This window comes from Dromiciops gliroides, chromosome 4 (assembly GCF_019393635.1).
Source record: "Dromiciops gliroides isolate mDroGli1 chromosome 4, mDroGli1.pri, whole genome shotgun sequence".
NCBI classification, from domain to species: Eukaryota; Metazoa; Chordata; class Mammalia; order Microbiotheria; family Microbiotheriidae; genus Dromiciops; species Dromiciops gliroides.
This window is the reverse complement of record NC_057864.1, coordinates 178,359,482-178,375,159: the sequence shown is the minus strand read 5'-3', so window position 1 is coordinate 178,375,159 and position 15,678 is coordinate 178,359,482. Positions and strand designations below refer to the sequence as shown.

The window sequence follows — 15,678 nt, the reverse complement described above, 5'->3', positions numbered from 1 at the left end:
AAAAAGAACTAGGGAGTCTGAATGCAGATTGAAGCATAATATTTTCACTTTTGTTTTTGCTTTTTTGTTGTTTTTTCTTCTTTCTTGTGTTTTTTGTATTTTTGTTCTGATTCTTCTCTTGCAACATGACTAATGTGAAAATATGTTTAACATGATTGCAATCATAACCTATATCAGATTGCATGCTGGCTGGGGGTGGGGAGTGAAGGTAGGGGGGGGAGAAAAATTTGGAACTCAAAATCTTACAAAAATGAATGTTGAAAACCCACCTAAGAAATTTGCCACAAAAAATGGAAATTATTGGTAACTTTGGAGGCAGTGGTTTCAGTTGAATGACAAAGTTGGGAGCCAGATTGCAGAGGGTTTAGAAGAGAGTGGAAGGAGAGAAAGTAGAAGCAGCATTATAGATTGCTTTCTCAAGGAGTTTAGCCATAAAAAGGAAGGGAGATACACAATGATAGCTAGTAGGGATGGTTGGATCAAGTAAAGATTCTTTTTAAGGACATGGCTGTCATATTTGTAGGCAGCAGGGAAAGAACCAGTAGATAGGAAGAGTTTAAAGTTAATAGAAAGAGAGAATGGAGAGAGAGAGAGAGAGAGAGAGAGAGAGAGAGAGAGAGAGCACTTTCCAGGAAAAGCTGTGAGGGGGATGTCATCAAAGATGCATGTGAAAAGGTTGGTCTTAGCAAGGAAAAGAGACCTCCTTTCATCTGAGACCAAAGTAAAGGAGGAGAAAGTAGAAGGAGATGCCTGAGAGACTCAAAATGAGGAGTAAAGTTTGTTCTTGTTTAATTATCTCCAGGGGCAGTGGGAAGTTATTGATGGGCTTTGAAAAGGCAGGTGATATGTGTAAGTGAAGCTTTGAATCAAATTTGAAAATAGTGAGTAAGAAGTATAGGAGAAAAGAGAGACTTGGAGGGGGTAGGGGCAAGGACCTAGTTTATAAATTGTTTAGGAATAAGTGGTTGCTAAGGCCTTGGAAGAAGCTAGTGTTGACTACCCTAAAAACAACAACAACAACAGCAATAAACCTTAAACCCAGCCACCTCTGAACATGACAAGCATCAAACGAAACGGACATTTCCATATACACAGTATAATAGAAGATGATTGTACATTGAACTGTGGGTCTCATATGCAACTTGTCTTTCTTTTAAACATCATAAATCCACCATGTTCTGGATTCTTTCTAGCCTTCCTTCTTTTCTTTTATGTTTGACTACTTGTTTGAGAAGCTTGGTGGTGAAAGGAAGGAGAAAAGTGAGATGGTAATTTGAAGAAACTGAGGCCCAGGTGACTTGCTTAAAATTACATAGGTGCATGAGAGCTGACTCACTCACCTAGGCCCTCTCAATCCAGAACCAACATTCTTTCACTACAATTTATCTTTAAAGAATAATTCAAGACAACAGACATCTAGTAAGTGCCTTTTGTTGTTGTTGTTGTTGTTGAGTCATTTCAGTCATGTCGGACCCTTCATGACCCCATTTTGGGGTTTTCTTGGCAAAGATACTGAAGTAGTTTGCTACTTCCTCCTCCAGCTCATTTTACAGATGAGGAAACTGAGGCAAACAGGGTTAAGTGACTTGCCCAGGGTAACACAGCTAGTAAGCATCTGAGGCCTGATTTGAATTCAAGCCTTCCTGATCCCAGGCCTGGCACTCTAACCACTGCACCACATTGATGCCCCTATTTTGTACCAGATACTGTGTAAGAAATTGGAAATATAAAAACCTGCCCCCAGGAAGCTTACATTCTACTGGGGGAAGGAGGGAAACAAAGTATAAACAGCTGAATAAATATCAAATAGCTATAAAATAAATACAAAGTTATTTGAAGGAGAGAATTGATAGCAACTCTAAAGGACCAGGAAAAGTCTCTTGTAGGGGCTAACCCTTGACTGGCATCTTGAAGGGAGCTCAGGATTACAAAGCATAAAGATGGGGGGCAGGGTGCATTCTAGGAAGAGGGAACAGGGACAGGAAATGGATATTCCTCTACTGTGAACAGCAAGGAAGCCAGCTTGGCTGGACCAAAGAGTAGGTATTATGGAGAGACAGGAAATCATCCAGGTGGCTGGAAGTAAACAGTAAAGGACTTTTAAATGCCCCACAAAAACTTTGTGTTTTAGCCCAGAGGCAGTGGACTCCATCAGTCAATTGACAACCATTTATTAAGTATCTCCTATGGGCCAGGAGATACAAAAACAAAGACTCAAATAATCCCTTCTCTCAGTGGAGCTAATGCAAAGCTTTGAATGCCAGGTTAAGGATTTGCTCCAGAATGTCTCCCAAGGTTTTTAAACAGGAAAGGATGGAAGTTAGGTATTTCAGGAAGATTAATTTAGTGGCATTCTACAAGGCTGCCTTGGAGGGTGAGAGAGGAATAAGAGGCAAGGAGACTAGTTAGACAGCTGTTCTGAGTAGAATGGATTAGAAGGAAAAATCAATAAGAATTAGTGACTGATTAAATTGGAGGCCTGGGAGAGGAAGGAGATAATATAACTTTGAAGTATCTAGCCTGGGAGACTAGGAAGATGATGATGTCATTGGCAGAAATTGGGAAGCTTGGTTGAGAACTTCAACAGTTGTCTGTAATGTATTTAAGTTATACATGGATTGAATTTGTGACCAGACACAGAGATTTGGAGCCAGAAGAGAATTTAAAGATTATCTTCTAGACTAACCTCATAATTTTGTAAAGGAAGAAACTGAGGCCTGAGGCAAAGCTGGGTTTTGAACCCAGCTCCTCTGACTCCAAGTCCAAATTTGCTTTTCACTGGATGCAAAGAAATATTCATTATGCAGCTAGAGACATGGGACAGGATGCAGACCCTTTGACCCAGCAATACCACTACTAGGTCTGTATTGCAAAGAGATCATAAAAAAGGGAAAAGGACCCACATGTACAAAAATATTTATAGCAGCTCTTTTTGTGGTGTCAAAGAATTGGAAACTGAGGGGATGCCCATCAATTGAGGAATGGCTGAAAAAGTTGTGGTATATGAATGTAATGGATTACTATTGTGCTGTAAGATATGATGAGCAGGAAGATTTCAGAAAAACCTGGAAAGACTTACATGAACTGATGCTGAGTGAAGTGAACAGAAACAGAACATTGTACACAATAACAGTAACATTGTGCAATGATCAACAACTATGAAAGACTTAGCTCTTCTCAACAATACAATGATCCAAGACCATGACAAAAGATTTATGATGGAAAATGCTTTTCACATGCAGAAAAAGAACTATGGAGTCTGAATGCAGATCAAAGTATGATATTTTCACTTTATTTGTTGTTATTTTTTCTTTCTTATGGTTTTTCCCTTTTGTTCTGTTTCTTCTTTTACAACATGACTAATATGGAAATATATATAACATGATTGTGTGTATGTATGTATGTATGTATGTGTGTATATATATATATATATATAAATATATATATATATATATATATATATATATATATAAAACACCTATATCTGATTGTTTGCTGTCTTGGGGAGGGAGGAGGGAAGGGAGGGAAAGAAAAATTTGGAACTCAAAATCTTACAAAAATGAATGTTGAAAACAATCTTTACATGCAATTGGAAAATAAAATAAAATATTGCCAAAAGATATGGGACAGGAAGTCAGAATTAGGGGTTTGGGAGTCATAGCATCATTGAATGGTTGAAACTGGGGAGAGCTGTGGAATCCAACCTTCCCCCACCAAGGAGGCCAGAGGAGAAAATAAAACCAGTGAAGATTACAAAAGGAATAACAGAGCTATAGGTGAACCCTGAAAGTAAAGGAGAGAAAGGGGATGAGGAGAACCAGGGCAGGGAATAGTCTGTAGTAGCAAATGCAGAGAGAGGGAGCTCTGAGAAAAGGCCATTGGATTTGGCAAGTAGGAAATAATGGGAGAAGCTGGAGAAAGCAGTTTCAAGGAAAGCTAGGGGAGGGAGGCAGAAACCAGTTTTGAAAGAGTTAGGGAGTGAGTGGGTGAAGAGGAAGTAGGGGCAGCTTTCACTCCTACTCACAACATCATTTGTATACTCACCGCATTCCAATTCTCTCACACAACTCATTGAACATTAACAAACAGCTCACTCAAATGCATACTCTCCACTGGAAAAAATCTTCCTTCTCTTTCCCACTCCCTTCCACCTTCCAGCAGCTCGACCCTCTTGGGGGATGGGGCGGGGGTGAGTCTTGTGTATTTGTGTGTTGGTGGTGGTGGTGGTGGTGGTTGAGGTACCAGAGGGAATTCGGATATGTGGTAGGCATGAATGAATGAATGAATAGATGGATGGATGGAAAAGCATTTATTGAGTTCTTACTGTATGCCAGATAATCTGCTAAATTCTGGGGACATAAATAGCAAAGTTCCCCGTGCTCAGTCAAAAGCAGAAGAGAACACATATGTAGAGGGAGAATAGCAAGGTTCAATGGACCTTATGGTACAGGGTCAAGGCAGATGGTAATGCATCTTTATGGTCATTTGCATTAATAAAACCTTATCTGTTTCTGATGTTGAACCATCTGATAGTCCCAAGGGCTTTCATGGCTATCATCATTTGAATATTGCTGTTCATTTATTCCACAAACATATATTTAGGGTATGCTATGAACAAGGCACTGTGCTAAACTCTAGGCATACAAAGATAAATAGACACAGACCTTGCTCTCAAAGGGCAAGATGAGAACAAGACAGAGAGAGGAATCCAGTTTTCCTGGGCTGTGAAAAGAAGCAATGGAGATAGTATCTGAAAACAGATTGAAGCATAATTTTTTTGATAGTTCCTTAATCTGAAGTTTTGTTTTTGTCTGTTTTCTTTCACAACCTGGCTAATGTGGAGATGTTTTGCGTGACTATTCATGCATAACTTATATTGAATTGTTTGAGTTCTTGGCGGCGGGGATGGGGAGGAAGGGAGAAAGAAAAATTGGAACACGAAGGTTTTTTTTGTTTTTGTTTTTTTAGTGAGGAAATTGGGGTTAAGTGACTTGCCCAGGGTCACACAGCTAGTAAGTGGTAAGTGTCTGAGGCTGGATTTGAACTCAGGTACTCCTGACTCCAGGGTCAGTGCTCTATCCACTGCGCCACCTAGCTGCCCCGAACACAAAGTTTTTAAAAAATTGATGTCAAAATTTGTTTTTACATGTAATTTGGAAAAATAAAATTCTAAATAAGAAGCAATGGAGAAGCAAGTTGGAACCTTATTGTGAAGGGCCTTGAATGCCAGGAACAGACTTTTCTATTTATTTTGTAAGTGATGGAGAGCATGAGTTGATGGATTTTGAGTAGAGAAGCTATGAGCAAAGACATGACAATATTATAAGGTTTCAGTAGAAAGACAATTTGGGCAGCAGAGTGAAGAATAAGTTGGAAAGTTCCCTTGTCTGAGCTCTTCTCTTTCTGACTAGATACATCCCCCCTAATTTCTGTCTTCTCTTGAATGTGTTTTCTTTTTCCTTCTCCCTTATAAGATCATAGGATCAAGCATTTAAAGTTGGAAAGGACCCTACAGGCCATGAAGTTTAAGCTTCTCATTTTACAGATGAGTAAACAGGCATAGTGGGGTTGGACTGGATGATTTCCAGGTTCCCTTATATATGTTGGACTCGAAGTCAGAAAGACTGGAGTTCAGATCTCGCTTCCAACACTTACTAGCTGTGAGACTTTAGGCAAGTTGCTTAACCTCTGTTGCCTCAGTTTCCTCATCTGTCAAATGGGGATAATAATAGCATCTACTTCCTAGGGCTGATGTGAAGACCAAAAGAAATAATGTTATATGAGACATTCTGCAAACCTTAAAGTGCTACATAAATACTAGCCATCATGATTATTATGAATATAAAATCTTAGAGATAAGGATAATGTAATTTTGGGGCAGCTAGGTGGCATAGTGGATAAGATGCTGGGTCTGGAGTCAGAAAGACTCATCTTCATGAGTACAAATCTGGCCTCAGACACTTACTAGCTATATGACCCTAGGTAAGTAACTTAAAACCCTGTTTGCCTCAGTTTCATCCTCTGTAAAATGAGCTGAAGAAGGAAATGGCGAACCACTCCAGGATCTTTGCCAATAAAACCCCAAATGGGGTCATGGAGAATCATCAGACATGACTGAAATGACTGAACAATCAAAAAAAAATTCATCTCCCAGTTCCTTAAATGTAATAGGCCCTTAATAATTGCTAAAGTTTAGAGATCACAGATTCAGAACTAGAAGGAAGCCCAAGAGTCCCACCCCTCATTTTATAGATGGAAAAATTGAGGGTAAGAAAAATTAAATAACTTGCCCAGGGTCATACAACCAGCAAGTGTCAGGATTTGAATTCAGGCCTTCTATGAATGAATGAATATTATCTCTTTTTTTTAGGAAGCATAACTGTCTTTCCTTTTTATCTTATGAACTAACCTGCCTTCTCTTTCTCCAGGACCCAAACCTCACCGTGCACACAGACAACCCGGATCTCACTCCCTGCTTCCAGAACTCTCTACTTGCTTGGATCCCTTGCATCTACCTCTGGGCCTCCCTGCCCTGTTACCTACTCTACCTCCAGCACCGAAACCAAGGCTACATCATCCTTTCTGGCCTCTGTAGGCTCAAGACGGTCAGTGATTTAGTCAAGGGTGCCCCTGGGTAGGGGAAAGTCATTGTCTAGCTGCTGATGTCTTGGAGCAGAACAGAAATTCTATTCTAGGCCCTAATTTCCCTGGTTGCTAGGCCAGTCTCTCTATATCCTCACTATTCTTCCCCCCTCCCTCTCCAGCCCACGGTAATTGGCAAGATGCCTTTTAAGCCCACAGCCAATTGGGAAATTCCCTGTATGAGGAAACTGAACCAAGTTCCTCAGGGCTTCACCCTGAGCCTGGGTCTTCCCCACCCTGTAATTCTCAGGCCACTATGCACAGACTTAGTGGTTTTGATTGCTGCCAATGGACTCTCCTCTGGGTCAGCAGCAACTCCTAGCACGTGATAGTGGCCTTCCTTCCCTCACCCCTGTTAATCCCAAAGGAAGGTTTCCATTTCCCCATTTCCCTGTCCCTGCCCTGCCCCTGCCCCTGTGCTCCCCCACAGTGCCTTCATCTCTTGGTAGGCAGTTGGCGTCCTGCTCTGGTGTGTAACATGGGCCGATCTCTTCTACTCCTTCTCTGGCCTGGTGAGGGGCTCCATCCCAGCCCCCATCTACTTTGTGACTCCCCTCATCTTGGGGGTCACTATGGTTAGTATGGGACTCCGGAAGCTTGGGAGAGGGGAGGCAGGCAGACTTTGGAGTTGTGGGAAGTCTAGTGCCTCTGGAAGGGAGGTAATGACCTTGCTGGTGGCAGCCTGGGGCAAGGTACTAATGACTCTGAAACACTTATATTGGGTATATTTGGGGACCTTTGAGAAGGGAGAAATAGTGACACCAATGGTTATCTACATACTGTTTTTCCTGAGAGAATGTAAGCCACTTGAGGGCAGGAACTTTTTCATTTGTGTATGTACACACACACACACACACACACACACACACACACACACACACACATATATACAGGATGCACCACAAGTCACGAAGGGGTTTCAATATTCAATAACTCCTTTACTTTTTGTTTTTAATTTATAAAACCATAGCATCATATACAGTGTATATGTAGGAAATGAATTTACATTACATGTGAAAAATCAAATCTCCTAAATGGTGAAAAATAAAGGAAAAATCATTTTCAAAAAGTTATTAAAACAGGGGGCAGCTAGGTGGCGCAGTGGATAAAGCACCGGCCTTGGATTCAGGAGGACCTGAGTTCAAATCCAGCCTCAGACACTTGACACTTACTAGCTGTGTGACCCTGGGCAAGTCACTTAACTGTCATTGCCCCACACAAAAAAAAAAAGGATTTAAAAAAGTTATTAAAACATCATGACTTTTGACCCACCCTGTACTATAATATACATCTACATCTACCTCCACCTCTACCTCTACTTCTATCTCTGCCTCTGCCTCTACCTCTACAATTACACCTACATATGTATATATGCATGTGACACTTTGACAGTATGTGTATACATGTGTATACATACACATACACATATACATATACACACATATATATGACACAGTGCCTAATCCTTGCTTGTCGGTTGATTGATCTTAACCCAGAAGCTCTTCCCATTAACTCATATAGAAAACTGGGGATCATGGGTGGGGGGTGATAAGGATGTCCTCTGGCAGCTGAAGATTAACCCATGCTTCCACATGTACTGGGTCCATGTCTGTGCTCTGTATTCTCCTCGCCTCAGCTCCTGGCCACCCTCCTGATGCAATATGAACGGCTCCGGGGTGTGCGATCCTCTGGTGTCCTGATCATCTTTTGGTTCTTGTCTTGTGCCTGTGCCATTGTCCCTTTTCGCTCCAAGATCCTCACTGCCTTGGGAGAGGTATAGTGTGTGTGTGTGTGTGTGTGTGTGTGTGTGTGTGTGTGTGTGTGTGTGTGTGTGTGTGTAGTGGACAAGTCAAACCCAAGTTCCCTGGGGGAGTGACCCTTTGGTAACATCCCAGTGACTCCTCAATTGGGAATGCTTATCATCATATATGGGCAGCTAGGTGGTGCAATGGATAGAACACTGGACTTGGAATCAGGACGACTCAATTTCCTGACTTCAAATCTGGCCTCAGACCTTTACTAGCTATGTAGCCTTGGGCAAGTGACTTAACCCTGTTTGCCTCAGTTTCCTTCTCTATCAAATGAGCTGGAGAAGAAAATGGCAAAGCACTCCAGTATCTTTGCCAAGAAAACCCTAAATGAGGTCACAAAGAGGCAGACACAACTGAAATGAATGAACATCATCATGCATTCTTGGAGTGGTGAGAAAGTAGAGTGGGGGCCGCCATCTTTAGACAGAGAAATCAAGGTTGGGGCAGGATCTAAATTTGAGCTCCAGTGAGTAAAGCCACAGGTATACCCATAGACACTTACCTTCCTCTCCATAACCTTGCCAACCCCCTACACCTTATCCTCCACAGGGAGTCCAAGACACATTCCGTTTTACTACATTCTATATATACTTTACACTCATCCTCTTCTCACTCATCCTTTCCTGCTTCAAGGACAAGCCACCTTTTTTTTCGCCCTCTGCCAATGTGGACCTTGTAAGTGATTGGGAAGGATGATTTGGGGAGGGAAGGTGGAGTTTGGGAAGTTATACCTTGGGTTCATTGAGTCATTTTCCCCAGCATGCTCCTTACGTAGGTGCTCTGATGAAAGCCTCCCACAGCAGGTCAGAAGATATGTGGGGGGATGGTGGGGGATGAAGAACTTATCCCTAACCCCCTAGAAGGCACTGAGAGACCAAAGGGTAGAGACTTTGGGAGTTTGGTGGTGGTGGTGGTTGCTCCAGCAGGAGCAAGGAACAAGGGAGCAGGAGCAGTCCAGACTGCTCTAACTTCCTCACAACCTCCATCTCTGCCTGCTCAAACCCCGGCAGAACCCTTGTCCAGAGGCCAATGCTGGTTTCCTCTCCCGTCTGACCTTCTGGTGGTTCACTAAGTGAGTTGACCTCTTCTGCCATTGATCTCTTGAGGGTGGGGGTTGGAAACCCAAAGAGCCGATATGGTCTCTTTGGCCTGGGAGTCATATATTTCATTTGTTCCCAACCTTCTTCCACCCCAAATATAAGATCGAATCCCGCTCAGGGAACCATGTCTGTTATTGAGGTTAACCACCAACCTTCAGCCCCAATTTGCAGGGCTAGCTGCTAACCCTGAATCAGGCTAGAGATAGGACATGGCCCCAGGCCAGACGTATAGGGGTAATTAGCCTGGCAAGGGCACCAGTCGGTTCATCAACTTTCAACAGTCTGGCCGGTTTGCCATCTTCCTTGGCTGAGCCTCAGAGTAAGATCATCAGGTGGTAATTATGGCTTTGACCCTCAGTCTGGTAACTCATTATCCCTGGTTCAAAGAAAAGAAGCCTGAGCTCCTGACCCAACACATCTTCCATGATCTGACTACCCCTAACCTGGAGCCCAACAGGGCTCAGGGAAGAGCAGCCAAAACTTGAAGCAGACTGAAAATTGGCCAGATTCCCTTGTGTTGGGTGGAAGTGGGGGGTAAGATAAGAGACCAAGGAAAGGATTGAGGGCTAGATGACCAGCCTGTCCCCCCTTAATAGCCATATGACAAGTTCTTGGGTAACAGGTCCACCACAAAATGCTTTTCTCCAGAGTCTTATGCCCACTGAACCCTAAAAGATTGTCTTAGGGCAGAATCCCATTAGTGTCCCCCTCTCCCCCTTCCCCTTCTCTCTAGGATGGCCATCCTTGGATACCGCAAGCCTCTGGAGGAGAAGGACCTGTGGTCTCTGAATGAGGAAGACTCTTCAAAAATTGTGGTGCCTCGACTGATCAAGGAGTGGGAAAAGCAGAGAGCAAAGGCCAAAGAGTGAGGATGTTCTTTTCCTCTTGAGGAGTTGAAATCAATAATCAACAAGCATGTACTGCAAGCATTTATTAAGTGCTTACTTTGTGTGAAGCAGTGCTAAGTATAGGAAAAAAAGGGGGGAGAACCTCAGGATATTTAGTTGACTCCTTGATATTAGAGCCTGCTTCCACACTTTCCTTAGGTGTCCCCCCACCTTAGGAGGTGTATTGCATTTCTAAAAAGCTTTTCTTAAGCCTTCCCCTGAAAGTCGTTTCAAATAGAATTTATTGGTTGGCTCTCTCATGCCTCTAAGAGTAGTCCCTGACCCTGGCTGCCCTGAGCCTGACTGGCCACCTCCTTTGACCTCAGGTCGGGGAGAGGAAGACTAGATTCTAAAACTTCCCTCAGAGAGGAAGGTGAATGCTAAGAACAGGGGAGAGAGGAGGGCTCCCCACCTCTCTTTCCTGATCCAGCTTTTATGTTCTATTTCTGGGCCTCAGTTTCCTCATTTGTTAAATGAAGAAGTTAATCTCTAAGGTTCTCTTGGTCCAGACTTTAAATACTTGATCTGGTGACAGGAGAATGGATAAGATGACCCTCTAGGCCAGGGGCTCGCTATTTTTGTTTTCCTGGAGCCCTGGTGAAGCCTAGACCCCTCTTCTCAGAATCGTGTTTTTAAATAGTTGAAGAAAATAGTGCATTTCAGTTAGAGTTTAGTGAAAAATGAAGATGTAATTTTTTTCCCATTCAAGTTCATGGATCCCCATAAATCTCTCCATGGAATCCTTGGCGGGGTGGGCAGTAATCTGTGGGTTTCATATTAAGAATTGTTTTTGGCCTAGATGGCCATCAGAAGGGTAACAAGGAATTCAGGAGTCTGCCCTCTACATATCACCGCACCCCCACCCCCACCCCCAGGACTCATCAGGCAAAAGAGATAAGAATTTGGAGACTGCCCCTTCCTTTCTTTTCAGCCCCAGGATTGCATAGACTCCCTGTCTCCCTCCTCCCAACAGGCCATGGGGTTCACACTCTTCTCTCTGCCTCCTCCCCCATCCCTCCATCCTCTCCTTAGGCCTGGGGCTGGAAATCTTTTAAACTCAAAACTGCCTTCTGTTGATTGGCTTTGGGCCTAGCTTGAGATACAGGATTGTCAGCAAAATACCAGCTCCTGTGTTTTTGAGTCTTCTGAACGTCACACCCTGCCTGCAGCCCTCCCCCCACCTCCAACAAATGGTCACTCTTCCTGCTTTGGTTCCCCACACACCCCCCTTCCCCCATCACAACTTCCCCCTTCCCAGCTGCAAATCTGCCTCTTTGGGGCCTCAGCAAATGAGCTGAACCAGGTCCCCTTATCTTCCCTTGTGATTAAGAAACCATTTAGAATTTGTGCTACTAGCTGGTGTAGCAACCTCTCCAGAGCCAGCTGGACATGTAGGAAGAGACTGGAGCTAATTCTTCCCCCAACTTTCTCCACCCCATCCCATCTCAGACCCAGAGAGTTTTAGGGATTACTGGGAATGTTGGTCCCCCAGTTTGGGGGCGGGGGGAGAAGGCAAGTGGGTGTGAGAGGGTATGGTGGAGATGGAATCCCTATCCCTGATATGTCTCCAGCCAGGGTCCCACATCCAGTTCATTCTTGTACATTGGAGAATTAACAGTCACCTCCTGCTTGAGGAGAGGTCACCTCTGAATAACAGCACTGCTCCAAATCTGGGTTTGAGAAAAGAGCTTTCCTCCCCCAACCTCAATAAAGACTCCCCCCCCAACCCCGCAAAAAACAACCCAAACCACACCCGCATACCCTATTCAAGCCTTCCATGTAGGCTTTCTAACCGTCTTTGTACCCTCTGCTCCCTTCTCACCCAGGTCCAAAGATGTGGCATTTGCAAAGACCACCAATGCAAAGGGCTCCAAGGGGAGAGTCTCCGATGAAGAACCAGGGGAGGCTGAGATTTTGCTATCTGACCAGCTGCAGAAGCGGGAGCCATCCTTTCTTCGGGCCCTGCTGATCACTTTTGGACCCTACTTTCTCATCAGCTCTTTCTACAAGTTGATCCAAGACTTGCTGGCCTTTGTCAACCCCCAGCTGCTCAGGTCTGACTATTCCTTCAGGCTGTGGGTTCCTGTGGGCATCTTTCCCGTGGGGCAGGAATGAATGGGGATAAGTGGAATGATTTCATGTTATGGTGAAAAGACCAATGGAGTCAGAAGACCTATATCAAGTCCTTTCTCTGACATGTATTATATCAGTTATGGGAGTGTGGACAACCCTTTTCACCACTCAGCCTCAATTTCCACATCTGAAAAACCAAACAAAAAAATTAAAACTTACACCTTCTACTGGGACTTTCTTTTAAGTACTAGCACACATTGCTGAATCCAGGTCAGAGGGTAACACAGTGGTACAGAATGGAAAAAGCACTAAATTGGAAGAATCAAGATGCTGGCTTTGTGACCTTGGGAAAGTCACTTCTGACATAATTTTCCTTCTTATTAAAACGAGTGGGTTGGAGAATCAGGGTTTTGTTATTGTTATTTGGTCATGTCCAACTCTTTGTTACCCCATTTGGGTTTTCTTGGCAAAAATGCTGAAGTGGTTTGCCATGTCCTTCTCCATCTCATTTTACAAATGAGGAAAATGAGTCAAACAGGGTTAAACGACTTGCCCAGGGTCAAATGGCCAGTAAGTATCTATATCTGGATTTGAACTCAGGTCTTCCTGACTCCATGCCTGGTGCTCTATCTGCTGCACCAACTAGCTGCCCCAATGTAGCAGACACAAATGGATGCTTGTTGGGAACTGAATTCTAGAGTTTTCCCATAGCCAAGCCATTAGCGTTAGCCCAGAGCCTCACTTACCCTGATGTTATTCCCTGATCTTCCTGCAGTGTGCTGATCAGGTTCATTTCGAACCCTTCCGCCCCGGCCTGGTGGGGTTTCCTGGTGGCTGGGCTAATGTTTGGATGCTCAGTTGTCCAGACTCTGATTCTTCACCAGCATTTCCAGTATGTTTTCGTGACTGGCATCCGGCTTCGCTCGGGGATCACTGGCATCATCTATCGGAAGGTCAGCTGGAAGAGGGGAGGAGGGGCTGGGTAGGATGGAGGGCTCATTATCCTCCATCACGATAAAACCCTGGCAGGGTGGGGATACCAAGCAGGCCTGGGAGTTACAGTGTGCCCAAGGATGGGTCCCCATGCCCAGTACTCATTGCAGGGCACACCTATCCCTTGACTCTCCACTGTTTCTAGGCCCTGGTCATCACCAACTCAGCCAAGCGTTCTTCCACTGTGGGGGAGATTGTCAACCTGATGTCCGTGGATGCCCAGCGGTTCACAGACCTGGTCACTTTCCTCAACATGCTGTGGTCAGCACCCATGCAAATCATCCTGGCCATCTACTTCCTGTGGCAGGTGACTTATCCTGGTCCCAAGCTCCCAACACCTTTAGACTCACCTGCTGCCATAATCTGCATCCCCTCATACTGACCTTCTCACTGGCTTGACTCGCTATGGGAACAGGAAGAACATTATCTGTGATACTGGAGGCAAGTAGAAGTATTAGGGTAGGCCTGGACTTATTGAGCCTCTAGAGCTCAGCACTCCCCGCCCCGCATCATGCACACACACACACGCACGCACGCACGCACGCACGCACACACACACACACACACCACACTACACAACCTCTTCTCTCCTTCCAGAAAACTCTATTACAGAATTGGGATGATCAAGATGAAGAGAGAATGGGAATCTGTCAGCAAATGGTCCATGACTTAGGGAAGGGGGCCCAGAATTGGCATAGAGGTGTATCTATGTCTCTGTCTCTCTCCTCTCTCTGTCTCTCCTCTGTTGCTCTCTCTCTCTCCTCTCTTTATCTCTCTGACTGTCTGTCTCTCTCTGTGTTTCTCTCCTCTCTTCTGCTCTCTCCTCTCTTTATCTCTCTGTCTGTCTCTGTCTGTCTCTGTCTCTGTCTCTCTCTTCCCCTCTTTCACTTTGTCTAGCTTTGTTACTATTGAACTGCCTTGTCTGACTCATTCTGGCACTGTTTGGGTCTGTTTGGTTCTCACTGACAGCTTGGCCCTTTCTGATTATCTGTTTTGTTTGTCTGTCTTTATCTCATCCTCTCTGGTCTGTCTGTCTTTATCTGGCTCTTCCTGACCCTCTTTGTCTGGCTCTGCCTGCTCCTCTCTGTCTAGCCTTTATCTGACTTTCTGTTTCTATTTGTTTGTCTGCCTTAAATAATAATAAATAGGATTTATATCGGGAGAGGTAGGTGGCACAGTGGATATATCACCAGGTATAGAGTAAGGAAGACCTGAGTTTAAATCCAGCCTCAGATACTTACTAGCTGTGTGACCCTGAGCAAGTCACTTAACCCTGTTTGCCTCAGTTTCCTCATCTGTAAAATGAGCTGGAGAAGGAAATGGCAAATCACTCCAGTATCTTTGCCAAGATTTCCTTCTCCAGCTCATTTTACAGATGAGGAAACTGAGGCAAACAGGGTTAAGCAAGGCAAACAGGGCTAAGGGTCACAGCTAGTGAGTATATTAGTCCAGATTTGAATTCATGAAGATGAATCTTCCTGATTCCAAGCCCAATGTTCTATCCACTGTACCACCTAGCTGCCTCTGTATCCAGCTACTTTTTCCTGTTCCTTTTTGCATGTCCTTCTTAGTCTATCTGTCTTTATCTTGCCTTCCCTGGTATGCTCTCTCTCTCTCTCTCTCTCTCTCTCTCTCTCTCTCTCTCTCTCTCTCTCTCTCTCTCTCGCTCTTGCTCTCTCACTCTCTCTGTCTCTTTGTCTGTCTCTCTTACTCTCTATGTCTCTCTCTTTCTCTTGCTGTCTCTTTGCACAATGTTCTCCTGGTTTTGCTCACTTCACTATACATCACTTCATACAGGTCTTTCCAGGCCTTTCTGAAATTATCCTGCTTGTCATTTCTCATAGCACAATAATATTCCATCACCATCATATACCACAGCTTGTTTAACCATTCCCTTTATTATTGTTGTTGTTGTTGTTGTTGTTAAGCCTCTGAGAGACCTTAGAGGCTGGCTAGGGCAGCTCCCTCATCTAACAGACAAAGAAGCGGAGGGTTGGAGTGGTACAGGTAACAAATGACGGATCTCATTTGTTCTGTCTTTTTGTTTTGTTTTGTTTTATTTTTAGTGAGGCAATTGGGGTTAGGTGACTTGCCCAAGGTCACACAGCTAGTAAGTGTTAAGTGTCTGAGGCCGGATTTGAACTCAGGTACTCCTGACTCCAGGGCCAGTGC

The 15,678-nt window shown here is 44.2% G+C and overlaps 1 protein-coding gene across 1 annotated transcript in view; it reads left to right on the top strand.

Annotated features, from left to right (window-relative positions):
• Positions 1–15,678, top strand: part of ABCC3 (ATP binding cassette subfamily C member 3) — an 81,444-nt gene that overhangs the window by 30,484 nt on the left and 35,282 nt on the right. The window contains exons 2-10 of the mRNA XM_043964801.1: positions 6,429–6,605; positions 7,092–7,217; positions 8,279–8,416; positions 9,003–9,128; positions 9,464–9,525; positions 10,287–10,418; positions 12,267–12,494; positions 13,289–13,466; positions 13,652–13,813. Of these exons, the coding sequence (XP_043820736.1) occupies positions 6,429–6,605; positions 7,092–7,217; positions 8,279–8,416; positions 9,003–9,128; positions 9,464–9,525; positions 10,287–10,418; positions 12,267–12,494; positions 13,289–13,466; positions 13,652–13,813 (1,329 nt within the window). The remainder of the gene's footprint in view (positions 1–6,428; positions 6,606–7,091; positions 7,218–8,278; positions 8,417–9,002; positions 9,129–9,463; positions 9,526–10,286; positions 10,419–12,266; positions 12,495–13,288; positions 13,467–13,651; positions 13,814–15,678) is intronic.